Genomic DNA, 21,625 nt, shown 5'->3' with positions numbered 1-21,625 from the left:
CGCAAGTATAATCTCTGGATGGGAATATCAACTGAATACCCTTGGATGATGTCTCTCACCTGCAGGCACTGTTTTTCTCAAGAGTTTTCATTCTCAAAAGTGTGGATCTTTAGCAGCAAACCCTTGCTCTCCAAAAAACTTCAACAATTTGCAAATGATCAATAATGATGAAAAAGCTCTAAGTGTGCTTTTTTATAAGCACACCAAAAAGCAACACGTCATTTGGCTTTTTTAAATCATTAAATTTTAAATGATTTTGTTGCTTTATAATATTCCCAAAGTTGGCGTCCCATTTGGCATAATGATTAAATACTTTATGACATTAATATATTAAATGCACACTTGACCCCTTATATCCCCTTCAATCATAAAGATATATAATTTAATTAATTATATTAAAGTCAATAATAGATTAAACTTTAATTGATTAAATTAAATCATTAAAGTCCACTAAATGCCAAATATCAAACCAACAATTGATCCTGCCAACTTCCTGGATATAACCATGGTGCCCTTTTGTTAATGCATTAGTAGCTTCTGCAAGATAAGATTTTCCTAACTCATTAATCTCCTCTATTAGATTATCTGATTTATGCTTTCTGAACTGAATATGTTTATCAGACTGTAACTTTGATCTTGATTATGATATTGATATTGGATAAAGATGGATTAGATCGACGACCTGCTTAACATAGTTAAGCGTCGATCTAAATGCTATCGGGCGACCTGCTTAACATAGTTAAGCGTCGATCTAAATGCTATCAGGCTAGTAACCCGATAGCATATTAATGTCGATTCATTTATGAATCGGCATTAATATACTATCGGGGTATTAACCCGATAGCATATAATGCCATTAGTTATTGTTATTGTTTACGTTGACACCGACTCATTATCGGGTGTGTTTATATCGATCCATTATAATCTGCTTTGACACCGATTCATTATCGGGTGTGTTTATATCGATCTGTTAACATATACAAATGGCACCGGTTTGTTATCATAAACACCGAAGTGAATTTATGAATCGGCATTAATATACTATCGGGGTATTAACCCGATAGCATATAATGCCATTAGTTATTGTTATTGTTTACGTTGACACCGACTCATTATCGGGTGTGTTTATATCGATCCATTATAATCTGCTTAGACACCGATTCATTATTGGGTGTGTTTATATCGATCTGTTAACATATACAAATGGCACCGGTTTGTTATCATAAACACCGAAGTGAATTGGTAGACAGTCACGACCAAGTGACATCTTGGTCGGACATGTCTAAAAGACATGTTCGATCAAGGTGCCACTTGATCGTGACTGCCTTGATATATATACATCTTTCAAAAGAAAAGGTATGACATTGAAATCGATACATGTTCATCCTTCAGACTTGCAGAAAAGAAAGACGATAATATTATTGTCATAATAATAATACCAAAATAGCAAATATACTATCTATCATATAACTTGTTCATTAAATTGGAAATTGCAATAACATTTTACATGGTATTAGAGCTAAGTTGATCGAACTTGAGGCTATTCAATTTTGTGAATAATTTAAGAACAAGGTTATATACTACATCACATTTCTCCAATGGCCAACACTATTAGATTCGAAGACAAACTCAGAGGTGGCGATGACTTTTAGCCTGGAAGTTCAGAATCCAGATGATCTTAAAGGAGAACAAAGTGGATTCATTTGTTCAAACTAAAAATGATCAACCCGAAAATGAACCTGACAAAACCGCATGGATTGAAGGAAATGAAAAAGCCATCAAACTAATAGTTGATGGGGTGAGAAACAACATAATGCCCATCATAAGAAAACATCAGGCAACCTATAAAATGTTCAAAGCACTTGAAAGCACATTTGAGATATCGAATGCAAATTGAACTTTGGCATTAAAACGAGAAATAAATCATATCACCATGAACAAGGGGGAGACAATCAACGCCTACATTATGCGGATATCAACTCTAAGAGATGAACTAGCAACTCTGGATTACGAGATCAAAAGCAAAGAGTTAACACTCATTGCTCTAGATGGATTGCCTAGTGGATGGAGTACATTCGTCCAAGGCATCAGTGCAAGGTCCAAATATCTTAAGTTTGAAAGATTAAGGGACGATTGTCTCCAAGAAGAATCAAGATTGAACAAGATGGGAATAAAACAAAAGAACATAGATGAAGACTTTCAAATCCTAAATACTAACACAAATAAGACAACCAAGAAGAAGCGATTTAGGAAGAGGAAAGGTCATCAAGGCAAGAACACTTCAAAGAGAGACTTATCACATATTCAATGCTATAGGTGCGATAAGTTCGGGCACTTTGTTGCAAAATGTCCAGAGAGAGCCAAACAAGCCACATTTGCCAGAGCAGGAAAATCTAAAAGAGAAGATAACTCCCAGAACTATGTCCTCTACTCAGCACTTACAAGCCATGCATCAAATAAGTCTAACTCCTGGTTGATCAACAGCGGTTCATCCAGACACATTACAGGGTTTAGAGAAGTGCTAGACTCCATGACAGAGGATAATGAAGAGGAAGTAACCATCGGAGATGATTCCTCACATCCAGTTAGAGGAATTGGTTCCTGCACCATCAAACTGAAGACAGGCATATCATTGCAACTCGAAGGAGTACTGTATGTCCCCGACATCAAGAGAAATCTAGTCTCCATATCAGCCCTAGAAGATAACGGATACAGAGTAACCTTCATGGAGAACAAGGTGTTGGCTTGGCCGAAAAATTCTTCCATCAAGAAAGCTAAAGTCATTGTTCAAAGACGAGGCTATTTGTATCAGCTATGCACAGAGCCCAACCTAGCCCTTATTCATGAAGCAACAAATGCAAATGAGGTCTGGCATAGAAGACTAGGCCACCTGAATTATAGAGCTTTGTCATCTATGGGAAACCTTGTCACAGGCTTACCTAAGTTGTAGCAATATCATTCAGAGGCATGCAAGGGATGTGCCCTAGGTAAAAATATCAAGGGTGCCTTCTATAATAGTACTAGGAAAGCAAGCAAAGTATTAGAGTTAGTTCATTCTGATGTATGTGGACCTATGTCCGCTCCCTCTCTAGGAGGATGTTTGTATTATGTAATATTTGTTGATGACTACTCTAGGAAAACTTGGATCTACTTTCTGAAGTGTAAAGAATCAAAAGAGATCCTTAGTAGGTTTAAAGAGTTTAAATCACTGACAGAGAACTACTCAGGTAATAAAATCAAAACCCTAAGGACTGATAATGGGGGTAAATACACATGAAAACTATTTAGAGATTTTTGTAAAAACTCAGGGATTAAGAGGGAGCTAACAATACCTTATAATCCTCAACAAAATGGGGTTGCTGAGAGGAAAAATAGGACAGTTGTAGAAGCTGCCAAAGCCATGATTCTTGATCAGAATCTAAATATCAATCTTTGGGCAGAAGCAACTAACACTGTTGTGTATATCCAAAATAGATGTCCTCACTCACATCTTGAAGATAAAACTCCTGAGGAAGTATTTACCAAACTTAAGCCAAATATCAACCATCTTAGGATATTTGGGTGTCCTGTCTATATACATGTACCTAAAGAGAAAAGACTAAAACTAGAACCTTCTGGAAAAAGGGGAATACTTGTAGGATATAGCGAAACATCCAAAACCTATAGAATATATATACATGGTCAGAGAAATATTGAACTTAGTAGGGATGTAATCTTTGAAGAATACTTAGCCTTCAAAAGAGCCCTAAGTACAATAGAGCCTAAAATCTATATCCCCACTCCTAACATAGAAGAAGACCCTACTCCTGAGCTTCAGAGGGAGAATCTTGAGGAAACCATAGGTGAGACTTCAAACCCACCTAGAGAAAACCTCAAGAAAAGACCTCTATGGGCCACCAAGACTGTAGCAGAAGCTCAGAAGTTTGCTGCTCCTTCAGGAACCTTCAGGGAAAGCAAAAGACCCAATAAATTCACTAGCTATGTTGCTCTTATGAATGATCTCTCTAAAACTGAACCAAACAATGTATCAGATGAACTTAAACATCAAGTATGGAAGGATGCCATGTCTGAAGAGTATCAATCCATTATGAAAAATGATGTTTGGGAGATTGTTCCTAGGCCAACCAAGAAATTTGTGGTTTCATCTAAATGGTTATTCAAAATCAAACATGCTGCAGACGACAGTATTGAGAAACACAAGGTCAGATTTGTAGCCAGAGGATTCTCACAAAGGGAGGGAATAGACTATGAAGAAACCTTTGCACCCGTTGCCAGGTATACATCAATGAGAGCTGTATTAGCCATTGCAGCAGCAAAAGGATGGAAGGTACACCAAATGGATGTTAAGACAACATTTCTAAATGGTGAGATCTCAGAGGAAGTCTACGTAGAGCTACCTGGAGGGTTTGAAATTTCTGATGCAGAGTCTCATGTGTGCAGACTCAAGAAAGCTCTCTATGGGCTTAAATAGGCCCCCCAGAGCCTGGTATGAAAGAATTGACACCTATCTCTCAGGACTAGGCTTCTATAAAAATGATGCAGATCCTAATCTCTACTACAAAAGAAATAAAGGTGATATGCTAATGTTGATGACTTATTAATCACAGGAAATGATTATCTTGTAGATCAATGCAAGAATGATCTATCCAAAGAATTTGATATGAAGGACTTAGGACTCCTTCATTACTTCCTAGGATTGGAAGTATGGCAGAATTCTGACAATATTATACTAAACCAAGGAAAGTATACCTTGGACATTTTGAAGAGATTCGGAATGCATAACTGCAGACCTATGACGTCTCCCATGGAAACAAATTTACATAAACTTAGGGAAGCAGCAGCAGAGTCACAATCCACTGATCCTACACTCTACAGACAGATGATTGGGTCCTTGATGTATCTGGTGAATACAAGGCCAGATATTTGTTATGCTGTCAATGCCTTAAGTCAGTTTATGTATGAGCCTAAGGAAATTCACTTGATTGCAGTGAAACACATTATGAGATACTTACAAGGTACTCTAAACCTTGGTCTCAAATATGAGAAAGTCAATCTAGACCTACACGGATTTACAGACTCAGATTGGGCTGGGAGTGTGACTGACAGGAAAAGCACTTCAGGGTGTTGCTTCAGTTTAGGATCAGCCATGATATCTTGGATCAGTAGAAAACAGTCTTCTGTAGCTCAGAGTTCCATCGAGGCCGAGTACATTGCAGCTTCCATGGCTGCTCGAGAAGCAGTATGGCTTAGGAAGTTGTTTGTGGGACTATTTGGTGAACCTATGAAACCCACTGTCATCCATTGTGACAACCAGAGCTGCATAAAGCTTTCTATAAATCCAGTATTTCATGACAGATCCAAGCATATTGAGATTCCATACCATTATGTGCGAGACATGGTAGACAAAAATGTGATCAAATTGGAATATTTTAGCATAGGAGATCAGACTGCAGATATTCTGACCAAACCACTTTCCAGAGTGAAGGTTGATCACTTCAAAAAAGGTTTAGGTATGATAGAAAGGTAATCTGCTTTGTAAATAAGATGTTTAATGTGTAAACTTCTTTTGTCATTTTGGGACATTCTGTGTTTCACCCCCTGTGTTCATATCTAAGAGGTGACGATCTCTCAGATTATGAACACTTGTATGTAGACATCATAAGGTGACGATCTTATGATTCTCTAAACCAGTTATCATGTTGGATATCTGGTATGTCATGGATGTGCCATGATGGTGTTGTGATAAAATATTTGTATAAAATGTTTGTGCACATATCACAACCTGGATATGATGAGAATCTAACCATCCTCATATGTTTATCCTTAGTATTGCGTGTTCAGGCAATACTGATATCACGTGTTTAGGTGATATCTTGTCATAATTAAATGATGAATCTTTTATATCACATGGTTAGGTGATACTCTATGTCACATGCTTGGAGTTATGTTTTATATTTATATATTATGTCCTGATGATACTTCATATCATATGTATAGATGATATATATTCTTGGAGACTGACATTATGGAAAAAGAAATGTGATGCAGGTTACTTTATCTATCTTCCAAAGCTAAGAGGGAGTGTTAATGTATTAGTAGCTTCTGCAAGATAAGATTTTCCTAACTCATTAATCTCCTCTATTAGATTATCTGATTTATGCTTTCCGAACTGAATATGTTTATTAGACTGTAATTTTGATCTTGATTATGATATTGATATTGGATAAAGATGGATTAGATCGACGACCTGCTTAACATAGTTAAGCGTCGATCTAAATGCTATCGGGCTAGTAACCCGATAGCATATTAATGTCAATTCATTTATGAATCGGCATTAATATACTATCGGGGTATTAACCCGATAGCATATAATGCCATTAGTTATTGTTATTGTTTACGTTGACACCGATTCATTATCGGGTGTGTTTATATCGATCCATTATAATCTGCTTTGACACCGATTCATTATCAGGTGTGTTTATATCGATCTGTTAACATATACAAATGGCACCGGTTTGTTATCATAAACACCGAAGTGAATCGGTAGACAGTCACGACCAAGTGACATCTTGGTCGGACATGTCTAAAAGACATGTCCGATCAAGGTGCCACTTGATCGTGACTGCCTTGATATATATACATCTTTCAAAAGAAAAGGAATGACATTGAAATCGATACATGTTCATCCTTCAGACCTGCAGAAAAGAAAGACAATATTATTGTCATAATAATAATACCAAAATAGCAAATATACTATCTATCATATAACTTGTTCATTAAATTGGAAATTGCAATAACATTTTACACCTTTGACCATACGGATGACTCAGCATAAATAGTAAGTATGGATCCAAACATCCAACTGACTTACTAAAAATAGTGTGTATAAATGGAGCCTAATAGCCCTCTAGAAGGCATACCACAAGTAAATTGATGCACTTAGGTGGAGAGTACTGAAACAGACACCCAAAGGGTCAACTGAAAAACCTGAATCACCCTCAAAGGGTCCCCTAATCACCACATTTGCCTACAGGGACCACTGATAATAGGATAACCTTTGAAAATAACTGATGCTTATGAAGGCACAAAAATGGGGACATTACAGTGCCAATAATCATCTATATCTCTTCTTTAAATTAGGTAATTAATCTCTTCATAGAAAGTCGGCCAATTCAGAATTTATTTTAATTTGTTTTTATCTCCCTTATGAAGAAGTCGGCCATCTTGAATACTTATTAATCATAAGTTTTGAATCTATCATTCCATATATCAATTGCTGCCATCAAACATAAACTTGATCACTGCCATTATCAAGCTAAAGTCGGCCCTTATAATATCATTTTAAATTCTCTTCCATGGCCAGTCAGCATGAGCAAAAAAGAGTAAATTAGTTAACTTATGATCTCAAGGAGTGGATCGATTTGTGGCCGTTTGGCCTTAACACTTTGCTTTAACCACAATATGATTGGTATCAATTTTGACAATGCTTCTAACATCAATGTCAATCTCCTAACAATCTCATTCATACATCAATGATAATCATTAATAACCTCGTTCATTTGCTTTGACATCTATGACTGTAATCTTCTTATCTTTGACATCTATGACAATATGTTTTCTCACCTTTGACATTAATGATAGCTTCCAATGCTTTTGTTTTACATTTATGCAGTTCAATTAATTTTGCTGCAACACTCTACCCTACTAGAGATCAGTTTATTTTGAGGGCCTTAAGATTGTACTTGCAAATGGACATAAATATTTCCTATTTCATTGGAAAGTACAAATTGATCTTGTTCTTTCATTGTGGGATAATTTGCTTTTTGTGCTTTGGATAAGTACTGAGCAAGTTAGTGACCACCAAGATGACTTTATAGCTAGGCTTGAATTGTGCTATACAAGTTGTTCACAATAATCACTCAATTCTTAGTATCATAGAACTGTTCAACATGCAGAAATATAAATCATAGCACCTCAAAATATTTAAAAACATTACTTTATTCAAGCTGTTAATCCTCTTAATGTCTATAATAAGTTTACTTTTGTGCATATCACTGCCCATTAGGCTGAGTTGCTCACATGTGAACAATGAAAAATTGAATCTAAGTTTGGTACATGCACAATCTGAACAACTGAGAGAGTGAGTATTAAATGAAGAAGCTTTTGTCATCAATTTATATCTTTTCCATAGTTGAGTTTTCACCAGTAAGTCACATTCACTTATAAGGACTTTACCTCCTTTACAATCTAACCTTACTAATGTTGTTGGTGTTGGCTCCCTCATGAGACTGCCCCTTACTACATGTGGATAGCATCTTGCGCAGATGACATTCTTGTGAGCTGCTTGTTTCCATTGGGATTTCCCTAAGTTGCCGGTTCGGGTTTGGGCACTGGTTGGGTTCAAAGAACCGGTACGCCGACATGGCAAAATTTTGAAAAGGGGTTTGGGTTCGTTAGTACAAAAACATATATATGCAGCCTATAAGCATGAATTAAGATTAGCATGTCCCATAGCATCATATATACAAAAAACCCAACATAAACTTGTAATCATAGCATCATGATCATACCATAACAACATCATATACATCAAGTTTAATATCAAAATGACAAAATATTCAAGTATCATTGTTTCAACTTTCAACAATTATTAGTTTAGTTTATTATTATTATTATTTTCTTCAACAAAACTCACTTTTAGGGTTATATTTTAATTTTTTATGTGGTGGATTTCAAAAAAAATTTAAATAAAAAACACCATTTTTGGGCCATTAGACCCTTCGGTTCGACCTAGGTCCTCTTGGGTTCGACTTGGTCCGAACCAAGCTTGTGAATCACAGACCCTGTCCGGACCACAGGCGGACCGAACCAGGACCTCAGACTAGGACCAAACTGGACCACTACCAGGGGTCTAGGAGGGTGAACCCTGTAACATAGGGATTTCCTTGGCAACTTTAGCTTCATTTGCCAAAGTCCATGATATGATGCACTTTTCTGAACTGCCTTATTGGCCATATATGGGCTTATCAACTATCTCAATTTCAAGTCAGAGTTTAATACCTACAATGTGCATATTGGACAAATGATTCCATTATTCTCAAGCCCTGAACAATAACTGAAGCATCTTGCAACAACTTTTAGACTTAGCTGTTTTGAGTACCAGTTGTCTTCCTAAGCACTTGTCAATCAGCCTCTTTTCAAAACATAGCTAACCAAGTTCATTTACTCATCTGAGTACCTTTTATGCTACATATATGATGACAACAATTAAAGAAGATTTACAGCAATACAGTCATCATATTTACCTGATATCAGAAACAATTGTCAGGCTGGCTTTTAGGATTTTCATTTTGAAATATAATATTTATGACATTGTGATTCAGACTGATTGAGGACTTGGATGCTAATTTTAGTCACGGATTTAATTTAATTAACATTAAATATGACTTTTCACATGTTTAGAATGTTCTGTAAATTATAGAAGAGTCACAAGTTGTGAGTGGTTCATCAAGTGAATGATAATTGCATTTTTGGTTATTAATACTTCAAATAGGAGCAACTAGTGGGTTGCAATCTTGATTTTCCATAAGAGAGTTTCCTTTACCCCCTAAACATGGGTCTGTTAGTAATTTATCTGTGTCTTGCTAATGTCAGTGTCCATCCAACTTCTGCATGTTGTGGGGCCTAACCCATAATTTTAAAGGCTATCATTGAATGAACCAAAGTTGAACTACTCACCACTCGACAAAACTCGCCAAGGCTTGGAAAAAAAGTCGGGAAAAAGTCGAAAAAACTAAAAACTCGGCAACTTAAAAACATGCTTAAATTTAATTACAAATGCATTTTTTTTGCAAAATTTAATGAGAAGATGCATCCAATGAGTCAATAAATGAGAACACAAAAGAAACAAGCTGATTCTAGATATATTTAAATGCAAAGCATCTACAAAATCGCATCCTCATGAGGAATGCTGATGGTTGGAAGCAAAATAGTAAATAGTTTTTTGTAAAACCGAAAGTAAATACATCATTACAATTACAACTTCCTCATCCTAGCTCTAGCAAAAACTGGGGGAGAGGTAGAACTAGAGGGTCTAGTCCTAGAAGTCTGCAATGTGCGTGATTCGCGTGAGGCACGTGACTGTGCCTCCTCGCTCGGTATGGCTGGCTCATCCTCCATCCTGGCTGAAGCTATGTCTCCACCTGCTTGTGGCACTTGCAATGACTCCTCATCCTCTTCCTCCTCAATGTCATCCAGCGTGAAACCAAATCCACCCCCCTCCTCCTCCATAGCCCGCCTCTCCAAATCGGTGATGTCATCCTCAGAAAACAATGGAGGCTTCTCCCGTGATGTCCAATTACTATAAGGATCTATATCATCCAAGTCAATTGGACCACCTTCTACTTCCTCTACCTTCCTTATGCGCAATCGAAAATTATATTGCACGAAGACAAAGTCATTGAGGCGTTTCTGCACTAACTTGCTCCTCTTCTTTGTGTGGATTGCTCTAGACAAGCTCCAATTGTGCTCACAATTGGATGAACTACAAGGCTAACATAAGACTCTGAGGGCAAATTTTTGAGATGTGGGGTGTTTCCACCCCAATTTTGCCACCAAGCATCTGCAAAATAATTTTTTTTGAAAAGTTAGAAAGCAAAGAGAAAAGAGAAAACATGATATTTATTAATCACTTTAGATCCCAAAATCCAAATTGCAAATGTTATACCTGGGGTTTGAGTGGTTCTTCCTCTCCTAGCCAGCTCCGAAGAGAATAGATTACTCCTTGCTTCCTCATAATTTTGGAGTTCGCTCGCAATGAGGTCTCTCTCCTCAACATCGGGTACCATCCTCTCAATGCATGTACTGAGGCCCTCCATAACCTCTCCATTAGGATCTGAGTAAGAACCCCTGAACCTAAAACGAGGGTTGAGGAAGTACCTTGCTGCATGAATGGGTTGGTGGAGTTGATTGTTCCACCTCCTATCAATAATTTCCCAAATGGGATCAAATTTGAGTCTATTCCCCTTGTATAAATTTTTGATAGACTCCTTGGCTCTATCCATGGCCTCATAAATATATCCCATTGGGGTTTTATCCTCATCCACCAAGCGGAGAACACTAACCAAGGGCTCTGACACCTACAATTGAAAAATACAAATTACAAAAAGATTAATTAATAAAGTTACAAATTAGTAATGAGAGACTTGAATCAAGAATAATTAAAAATTAAAGTTTTGAAGTTACCTTCACAATCTTTGTAGCCCTTTGTGCAAATTGGCTGTCGAAGACTATGCATGCGACAACCTCTCCTTTAGGCTTCTTTGAATATGGTGAGTTTAGCCATGCTCCACTCACAAACGTTTGTTTCAAAGAAGTCAAAGCAGCAAGAAGGCTTTGCAACGTCAAGAAAATAGTTGCAAACCTTGTGACACCAGCTCATACCAAATCTTTCCCTTTGGTGTGCTCTCTCATCAAATTTAGAACCCAAGGGTGATTGTAAATATATTTGGTGATTCTCCTTGCATCTTCCACAATTGGAGTCACCCACTCAAGTTTTCCTATGTCCTCCAAAAGAAGGTCAAGGACATGTGCTGCACAAGGTGTCCAAAAAAGAGTGGGGTGCCTCTCTTGGAGGATTCTACCTACAAAAGAAGTTATTCTTAAGAAAGATGCAACCAAGAAAAACAAAGCCACAACAAATGAAAATATTGCTAAAGGTGATAATTCAAAAGGATTCTACCTGCTGACACATATGCTGCTGCATTATCTGTGGTGATTTGCACCACATTCTCTACTCCCACCTCCATGATGAGATATCCCTTGCCAAATTTGTCCTCAAAATGTTGATTATAGGCTCAAGGAATATTATCAAACACTTAGCTTACAATGTATGAAACTGCTGTTATGAATTTTCTGATTGTCTTCTTGAGCTCGTAGGCTGCAAATGAAGTTATTGAAGGCTTCTAACAATGCAAGGTTGTTATAGAAATGATATACTAGCTGTTTTAGACCTTTATACACACATTTAAATGACTGAAATTAACTAGTACAGCTAGTTGACATTAAGACAAACACTTGCCATGCATCCCAATGTACACCTACAACCACTAGGCATTTAAGCAAACAGTTGGCATACAAGCTATATGCTGATAATAAACCAAATACAAATAACCATAAAGCTTTAATTGTAATGCAACTCAAGATACATGGCAATGCAATAAACAATAATCTAAAGAGCATTTATTGGAATGTAGCAAATAGCAATGGTAATAACAAGTATGGAACCTGTAAACTACATCAACAACCATAAATTTTATTGTTTCTTTTTGATAGACTTTATCTTGGCCTTCCAAATGCTGTGTTTATTCTTCTCTTATACCAGCGCTGCCAAAGATGATTTCCTTTGATTTTATTGTGCCTTCTAAATAGAAATCGCACCATACAGGTGTGCTCAGCAATGCGGGTATACAACAAGCTTTTTGCAGCAATTGTATAGCTTAAAGAAGCAAGCTAATGACTAAAGGAAATCACCAACACAATAATCTCGATCTGCCAGTTGAAAACCCCTTTGGATTTGCTCTGAAAGTCCACGAAACTTCACCAATTAAGCCCAATTAGAACTCCTGAATGAAGCTCTCTTGAATGCCAAATTCACTGGATATTTCACCAACTCAAATGTTTCACCTTCTTATCCTTTTTCTTTGCATTGATAGGATTATTTGCATTGGTGTTTACTTTCTTTTTCTTTGCAAACAAGGGATCCAAAATTTTTGGATGTTGTAAAAACCTTGTTAAATTCCTATCATAGTCTTGAAAGGCTTGCATGAATTCTACCATAATTTCCTCAATGGACTTCATCTTTCCCATGACTGAAACAAAAACAAGAGTGTTGGTTACTCTAATATCAACTGTGGGAGTTCAATGATTTCCAACCCTAGCAAGATGGCAGGAAACCGCTTTGATACCACTAAGATATCCCTTGCCAAATTTGTCCTCAAAATGTTGATTATAGGCTCAAGGAATATTATCAAACACTTAGCTTACAATGTATGAAACCGCTGTTATGAATTTTCTGATTGTCTTCTTGAGTTCGTAGGCTGCAAATGAAGTTATTGAAGGTTTCTAACAATGCAAGGTTGTTATAGAAATGATATACTAGCTGTTTCAGACCTTTATACACACATGTAAATGACTGAAATTAACTAGTACAGCTAGTTGACATTAAGACAAACACTTGCCATGCATCCCAATGTACACCTACAACCACTAGGCATTTAAGCAAATAGTTGGCATACAAGCCATATGCTGATAATAAACCAAATACAAATAACCATAAAGCTTTAATTGTAATGCAACTCAAGATACATGGCAATGCAATAAACAATAATTTGAAGAGCATTTATTGGAATGTAGCAAATAGGAATGGTAATAACAAGTATGGAACCTGTTAACTACATCAACAACCATAAACATTATTGTTTCTTTTTGATAGACTTTATCTTGGCCTTTCAAATGCTGTGTTTATTCTTCTTTTATACCAGCGCTGCCAAAGATGATTTCCTTTGATTTTATTGTGCCTTCTAAATAGAAATCGCACCATACAGGTGTGCCCAGCAATGAGGGTATACAACAAGCTTTTTGCAGCAATTGTATAGCTTAAAGAAGCAAGCTAATGACTAAAGGAAATCACCAACACAATAATCTCGATCTACCAGTTGAAGACCCCTTTGGATCTTCTTTGAAAGTCCACGAAACTTCACCAATTAAGCCCAATTAGAACTCCCGAATGAAGCTCTCTTGAATGCCAGATTCACTGGATATTTCACCAATTCAAATTTCTGCAAAAGTGAAGATTTTCCGTTCTCTAATGGCTGTTGAAAGTATGAAACCCTCGATCTCTTCTCCCAAAACCAAGTTCAAAGAAAATAGATGCATAACATAATAATCGAACTTCTCTTTTTTCATGCTTATATATTCTCCTTAAGAAGTTCGAACCTCTCTCAAAAAGGCACATTTAATCATTTAAATGAAATATTATTTCATTTTCTCATAAATGAATAAAATTTGGGTTATGTGCCGAATAATTAATTAATATTTTGACCCCCTCTTTAATTATGAAAATGACCCTTTCTTTATGAAATAATAATAACTTATAGCATAACATTAAATGGCCTCATAATAAAATTTATTAATAAAGTTATCACTTTATTAATAATCAAATAAGCATAACTCTATGATTAATCAATATTTCTTCATTATGTCTGCACTGGGGAGTTGACCATTTTATCCTCTGTCCAACCCACCAACTTACAAAAAATAGAAAGGGTCTCTCTCGATCGTCTCTTGACTTACTATAAATAGTAAGTATATGAAACTGAGCCCAAATGAAGTCCAATCTGAGCCAAACAAAGACCAAACTGGAACATATTGAATTCCGGGGAAAATAAGAACCCCCATTAACCAAGCCTCTGCCTCAAAAGATCCTCTATACATAACTATTAGCCTACGAGGGTCAGAATGATAAACTAATCATCCAAAATCCATGTCTGCTAAAATGGGGACATTACACATGACAACATGCTCCAACATTCTAGCCAATGTTTCTGCATTTTTCACCTTGCTGGAGGCATCAACCGATTTCAAGAACACTACATTTTCCTTGCAAGCAGCCAAAAAATTAATGATGGTGTAGTTCTTGCCATCTGTCCACCCATCAAAAAGAATGGTGCAGCCATATTTTTCCCATTCAAATTTTTTGTTCCTCCACCACTTCTTTTGCCCTAGCAACTGCATTTGTGAGCAACCTACAAGAACAAAGTGAAATTAGTTCTTAACTTCCACAATTTTGATTTAATAAACAAGAAATCTAAAAAACAATTAAAAATGAAATCAAGTGGACTATTTAGTAATTTACTAACCTCCCACTCAAATCCTTGCGAGAAGGGGCCTTGTACCCCTTTCCTGCAACTGTCATTGCGGTCACCAAATTCAGCCAAAAAGGATTCTCTGCCACATTGAATGAAATGTTGTTGAAGTACCAAAAATCAGCACATGCAATGTCGGCTTTCTCATGTGCCTCCCTATTCCATCCAGTGGCCTCTAATGATGGTTGTGCTCTAGGTGTGTTCCTGGGCACAAAATAATCACCTATGGACCCTGATCATGATGCAATAGTGCCACTACCAGTGCTAGGTACTCTACTAGAGGAAGCAGAAGCAATGGGCGAGGTGGTGGTGGGTTTGCGGATACGTGGGCCACACCGAGAGCCCACTATGCCCTCAAGTGCTTCTTGTTCTTCTTCAATGTCAATAGAAGCACCTTGAGATTCAACTATGGTTGATCTCATGGCTAGCTTTGCCCTCTCCCTTTGCAGTTTCTTCTCTTCCAAGCTGCAAGTAGGGCATTCATTTGTCTTTTTATTTCAGGAGTGGTCCCTATGCATTCTCTACCATCATTCCTGTCTATGCCTGCAATATGGTATTTGAGGAAGTTGATGCCTCCATGAAGTATTTTTTCACACTTTATGCACATAACTGTCCCAGATTCCGGTTCCTCATAGGCATACCTCCAAGTCCTATCTCTAGCACCTTTAGGACGAGTGCCTATATATCCAGATGGGCATGGTTCTTGTGGCCGATCAAAACTTTCCATAATTAATGCTTAGTTAACCTGCACATACAAAGTGAAAAAAAAAATTAACATTTTAGTTAAACAATTTAGCAAACTATCTAAATTAGTTGAAAAAAATTCAGACATCATTCAAATTTTAAAAAAGAAAAAAAAACTATTAGGGTTTGATTTTTTTTGGAAAACTAGATATTCTTCAAACAAATAGTGAAAAAATCAACAAAACTTGTCAAAAATAGTGTTAAATCTTGTTCAAATATCTTAAAAAGATTTTAGACTACTTAAGAATGATTTTTAACTCATCTAGATTCAACAAAAAATAAACAAAATGTTTTAAAAAAGCATAGGAAAAAAATAAAAAAGCCAACCTGGGAATCTAATTTTTCTTGAAAAACCACCTCAAATCCCCTTAAATCCACTTGAAATTCGCAAGAATCGCTCAAAATCACCTTGCAAGAGTGTTGGAGTCACTCTTCCCCCTTCTCAGCCAGAAACCCAAGCTAAAAAGATGAAATTGTTGAATTTTATGGTAGTGCTCGTTAACCACAGGCAAATATCAGATCTGTTGCCTTCCCAACCATAGACGATAAACTCTTATCGTCACCCTCGAGCACACTACATGTCCTTCATGTTATTGAATTCATGTCTATTGATGCAATCATGACTTTGCATATATAATATATATGAATCAACACCTCCTAATAGACCTCAAGTCGACCATATATTTTTGGCGCCAAGGAAGGGGTCAAACCTATATATTACAAGTTACATATGTGTCTCCCTTAGTGGCAAGTTACATTTAACTTAATCACAAGTTACATACACAAGTGGTTCGCCCAAATAGGGCCTGCCCCAAATTAGACTCACACAACTGAGATATCCAAATGTCAAGGCCGACAAGCTACTTGGCATTTTGTGCACTAGGTCGGCCCTAGAAGGGATCCGACCTAGCTACACAACAACACTCCCTCTTAGCTAGGGAGGATTTCTTCTGAATAACCAAGTCACATAGTGACTACCACCATGGCTTCCATGAATAATACGTTCACCATAGCTACTCCCAGAGGGTGAACAAGTACATCATGAAATTTCTTCCATGATACCCACCATACCTACTCGCAGAGGGTGGGCTCACCATGCCTACTTGTAGAGGGTGGAAGAGGGCTTTCACCTCAACCTTCTCCCAGAGAAGGGTGCATTACCACCATGCCTACTTGCATAGGGTGGAACGAGGGCTCTAACCTCAGACTTCTCAGAGAAGAATGCATCTCCACCATGCCTACTCGCAAGGGTGGATCCACCATACCTACTCGCAGAGGGTGGAACGAGGGCTTTCACCTCAAACTTCTCCTAGAGAAGAATGCATTAACAAGGGATTGCACCTCGAACTTCTCCCTCATAGAGAAGAACTCATTAACCAAATCTTCATGACGATGCAACTCCCTCTGAAGTTGAAATGTTAGGCTCCCTATGAAGCTGAAAAAAATAGGCTCCCTATGAAGCTGATATCAACCTTCTGACCTCTTCGTCCAAGGTTGCTTCTGATGATATGTCTGACTCCCTCTGAATTCTGATTCTTCCTCTGCGAAGAAATACAAGCAATCTTCCTTACTTGAATGCAATCTCTGATTCGTCTTGGGATTTCTTGGTGGGCATGAAATCGGGACGAAGATTAGCAACAACGCTCTTACTCTCGAGATCCCAAATCTTTAACGTACAACTGTGTGGCGGCACAAAGCCAATACCTGTTGGGGCTGAAGCAGAGGGCGTAGATGATGCCCCCTGCATCGAGCGAATAAAGCCTCTTGCCCTTAGCAAGGTCCCAGAGCACAGTAACCCCATCCTTCCCACCGCTGGCGCAGAGTGAGCTGTCGGGCGAGACGGCGACAGTGTTCACATAGCCGCTGTGGCCTACAAGTATGTTCTTGAGCTTGCAATTGGAGAGGTTCCAGACCTTGGCGGTGCAGTCCTAGGATCCCGATACGATGGTGGGGTTAGTAGCAGAGGGGCTGAAGCGGACGCAGCTAATCCAATTAGAGTGTCCATCAACATCGACCTGAATGGTGTACTTGCACTCGCCCAGAGTGTTCCACAGCTTGATTGTGCGGTCACGAGAGGCGGACACAATCTGACGATTGTCAATGGAGAAGGCCACACTGAGGACATCCTTGGAGTGCCCCACGAAGCGCCGGGTGCTGAGGCTAGTGTTGAGATCCCAGAGCCTCAACTCACTTTCCCAGAACCCCGATAGAGCGAACTGCCCATCTATTGAGATCACCATGTCCTGTACGAAGTGAGAGTGGCCCGTGACACGACACCTCGGCATGCCATAGGTCGTGTCTTTGGTTAGCTGCCACAGTAGGATGGATTTTGCTGTTTGCTGCCCGTCAAGTGATTAATGCTGATCTTCCAATGATGATCGTTGCCTCTTGAAACCAGTTCACAGTCCTTCAAATGATGTTCATTGACTTCAAGAAGAATTCCTTGACCTCTTAGAAGGATTCGCTGACTTCTTAGAAGCATTCGCTGGATACATAGATGAATTCGCTGATTAGAGATGTAATTCGCTTGAGTGTATTGAACTCCCTCAAAAACATAGGATCTACCTTCAACTGGTTAGGCTCTATAGAAGGAACCCGCTCTAATACCATGTTGAATTTTATGGTAGTGCTCGTTAACCACAGGCAAACATTAGATCAATGCATTAGCAAGGGCTGAAACCTCAAACTTCTCTCACAGAGAAGAATGCACAACAAGGGCTGATACCTCAAACTTTTCTCATAGAGAAGAATGCACAACAAGGGCTGAAACCTAACAAGGGAAAAATGCATTTTTGACATTTTTTGCTCTTATGCTGGAGCGGCTGAGTTTTTGTCTTGGACTCGCCGAGTTTAACTCAATAAAACTTGCAGGGTTGGAAAACTCGGCAAGTTTTTACAACTCGGTGAGTACCCTGCGAGTAGTCCAACTATGGAATGAACGGTCAATGACATGATTACTGAAGTTTCCATTATCTGTGATATGCTTGGAGAACCTCAGCCAAGTATGCTTCCTACTCCAACTGGCAGAGAGGGACATAGTCTGCCTGCTCAATGACTTGCTTTCAATCTGCTGATGACATGAATGCTATTGAGAGAATGGGCATGGGTGGCTAGCGTGGTGGTCAGGGTAGTGTGGGTGCTGACCTTTCTATGAGATCTTATCTGTTTGTTTATTTTCATAATATTGCTGCTTGAACACCTTGTATGGTTTCATAAAACTGTTAATACTTGTTTTGATGAGTACTTTTAGTGTGCTGGGTAATCTCTTAGGCATTTTGATTCTTTCAGCTAGGTTCTGATTTGTGGGATCCTTGCAGAGAATCTTTATGCCATTGTTTTCGCTGACTTTTGTATGATGGTCTACTAGTAGTCTCCTATATGGATACTTATTGCTAAACTTTTTATCTCAACATATAAAAATGTCGGCAGCCAGTTGATATTTTTATCTGTTTGACCCCTTAACCAATGAATATTTCTTGTAGTTCTATTTTATCTAAATATTAATTTCTATTTGTTTGTTAAATTAATAAAATTATTTTTCTATGCTTATTTAATATGTTGGCAGGTCATATATGATCCATCTCCTTCACCTTCACGAGATCACTTTTCAGAGGAGTTCTGTTCCTTTGTTGATATTTGCCTACAGAAGAATGCAGATGCCAGGCCAACAGCAGAACAGGTTCAATTTTTTTAAGAGCCAAATATACCATCAATTTTGAAATTTTCATATCATTTTTGTTCTTTGGTGTAGGTTAGCCGACTACGAACTTATGTCCCTTGTTTTCTGTTGAATGGAAAATTTGTTCTGGAAGTTGTACACTTTTTTAACTGAAGGTCTTTTTTTAATTGGTAATTTGGGTATTTCAATTGGGTTATTGTAGCTTTATTTTGTCCTTTATTCTATTTATTGGCAAAAGAAGTTGCAATTCATTCCGAAATATATCTGGATGCAAATTACTTTAACACTGTTCCCCCCTTTTTAGGACAGATAAACTAATTGGATGATTGTACAAAGACATTCTATCACTTGAAGATTCTATATGTTTTTTTGGTGTTTTGAAAAACTAATCTCGTTGAAGTACCATGATTTCATATTTAATGACACCTTAAACTATCAATGGCAATGATTAATCTTGTCATCATTCTATGATGAACAGGAAATGTGTCAAAGAGGTTTGTCTTTCGCCAGTCAATTGATTTGGCATAATACAATAGGAATAGTTGTTCAATGATTGGTTATGCATTCTTCTGATGTATGGCTGGCTGTCATTGACAAATTCAATGTATAAAATATGACAAGATATGAATACCCATGTGAAGAATACCTCAAAATGTACTCAAATTGTTTCTTGCAGGTCTGCTTTAGCTGTTTTCAGGTTTAAAACTGAGTTTGACAGACCCCAGAATAGCATCAATTCACCCACTCTAGGCACCTCCCAGCAGTAACAAACATTGAAGGGCCTCATCACAAACACCCAGCACTGGCTGGAGCCAAATTATTAACTAGTACTGGGCTGATCAGGGGCCCTGAGTAACAACACATCTGTTTTTTCAACGATTGCAAGCCTGGACAGCAGAGATCTTTCTGATATCACCTGCCATATGTCTCAAAGACCAATCTCCAATGAATGAACTCAACAAAGACACCTCCAAAAAAGGCAAGAACAATTAGTCACACTCCCAACTCCATAGACAACCTCAGAAAACAGAAAATATGGGAGTTTCAGATCTGCTCTGAACTGAAAAAGGACTGCTAGCCCTAGGTAACCCTTTATAAATTCACCCACAATGAAGTTTGTTGGTTGAAAATTTTGTACACTTGGGGAAATATACAAAATTGTGGTTTCAACCACAGCACATGAGTAAAAACTCTCCTAATTAAGGGAAGGCTCCCCCTATCTAACTACAACTTGGAAAGTAAAATGGGATGGGACAGCAATCTTTCTTCTTTTTTCAAGAAAGACAATATCCTTTTCTCTTCACAGAAAAGGATAGCGATTGAATAACAGCAGTAACCACTTTAAAGTGAAATAAGAGAAAGGAAATGAAGTTTCCTGAAAGCGCAAAGACTTCCGTCACTTCCTTCGGGACGGGACAGCAATATCAAGCTCAAAGACTTGACTATTGGAAGTCCTATCTACCCTTTTCTATACTAAATTTTACAATGAATAAACGACAACAGCTCAAAGACTGGAATAATTTATTCTTTTAACACAAAGACAAGAACTAATGCAAGCTCAAAGACTTGCTGCTATTTCTTATCAAACAGTAACTTTTCCTCAAGAATAGACGCAAGCTCAAAGACTTGCTGCTCCTTCTAGAGATTTTCCTATTTTAATTAATCTTCTCTACTTGCAACTCAAAGACTTCAAATCAGATTGGACTAAGCTCCTTTAGAAACACTTTGCATAGAAGAAATAAAAGATTCAAACCCAAACATGTAGCTCAAAGACTCAAAACTTGAGTAATCCTTCTTTATTATTCTTCAAAAACTTTCAATCCACATACATAAGCTCAAAGACTTCTTGCTGTAAATTTGGCAGAGTTTTTGCTTGCTTTCCAAAAGATAAATATTACAATAGACTCCTCCAGTATTTATAGAAGAGGAGCCTTGAGAAAAAGGTGGGAGGATCCTAACTAACTTGAGAGATTCTCTCAACCACCAAGACTCATTCAATAACTAACTGAGACTTCATTAACTAACTAAGAGTTACTCCAACTAACTAAGACTTATTCCAACTACAGTCCTAATCGGACACAACTTGTAGTTGTCTTACATGTAATTACAAAAGTGCAAGTAATGTGTAACTTGCATTTTACAAAAAATATTTTTACATGTAACTTGTCAAAACGAAATTACAAATGCATAACTAAAACTATTCCATGTGTCTAAAGACACGACTCTAACTGCATCATCCTTTGTCTGTGATGATCTTCATGTCGCTTCAGGATGCTAG

At 37.7% G+C, this 21,625-nt stretch overlaps 1 protein-coding gene across 3 annotated transcripts in view; it reads left to right on the top strand.

Moving 5' to 3' along the window:
* Positions 1 to 21,625, top strand: part of LOC131062656 (mitogen-activated protein kinase kinase 3) — a 147,339-nt gene that overhangs the window by 32,696 nt on the left and 93,018 nt on the right. For all 3 annotated transcript variants that reach the window (XM_057996365.2, XM_057996364.2, XM_057996363.2), the window contains one exon: positions 19,234 to 19,347. In XM_057996365.2, coding sequence (XP_057852348.1) covers positions 19,234 to 19,347 — 114 coding nt within the window. The remainder of the gene's footprint in view (positions 1 to 19,233; positions 19,348 to 21,625) is intronic.

The sequence above is a fragment of the Cryptomeria japonica genome, chromosome 8, assembly GCF_030272615.1.
Source record: "Cryptomeria japonica chromosome 8, Sugi_1.0, whole genome shotgun sequence".
Classification (NCBI taxonomy): Eukaryota; Viridiplantae; Streptophyta; class Pinopsida; order Cupressales; family Cupressaceae; genus Cryptomeria; species Cryptomeria japonica.
Note: the sequence above shows the minus strand (reverse complement) of the source record. Positions and strands in the feature narration are given on the sequence as shown.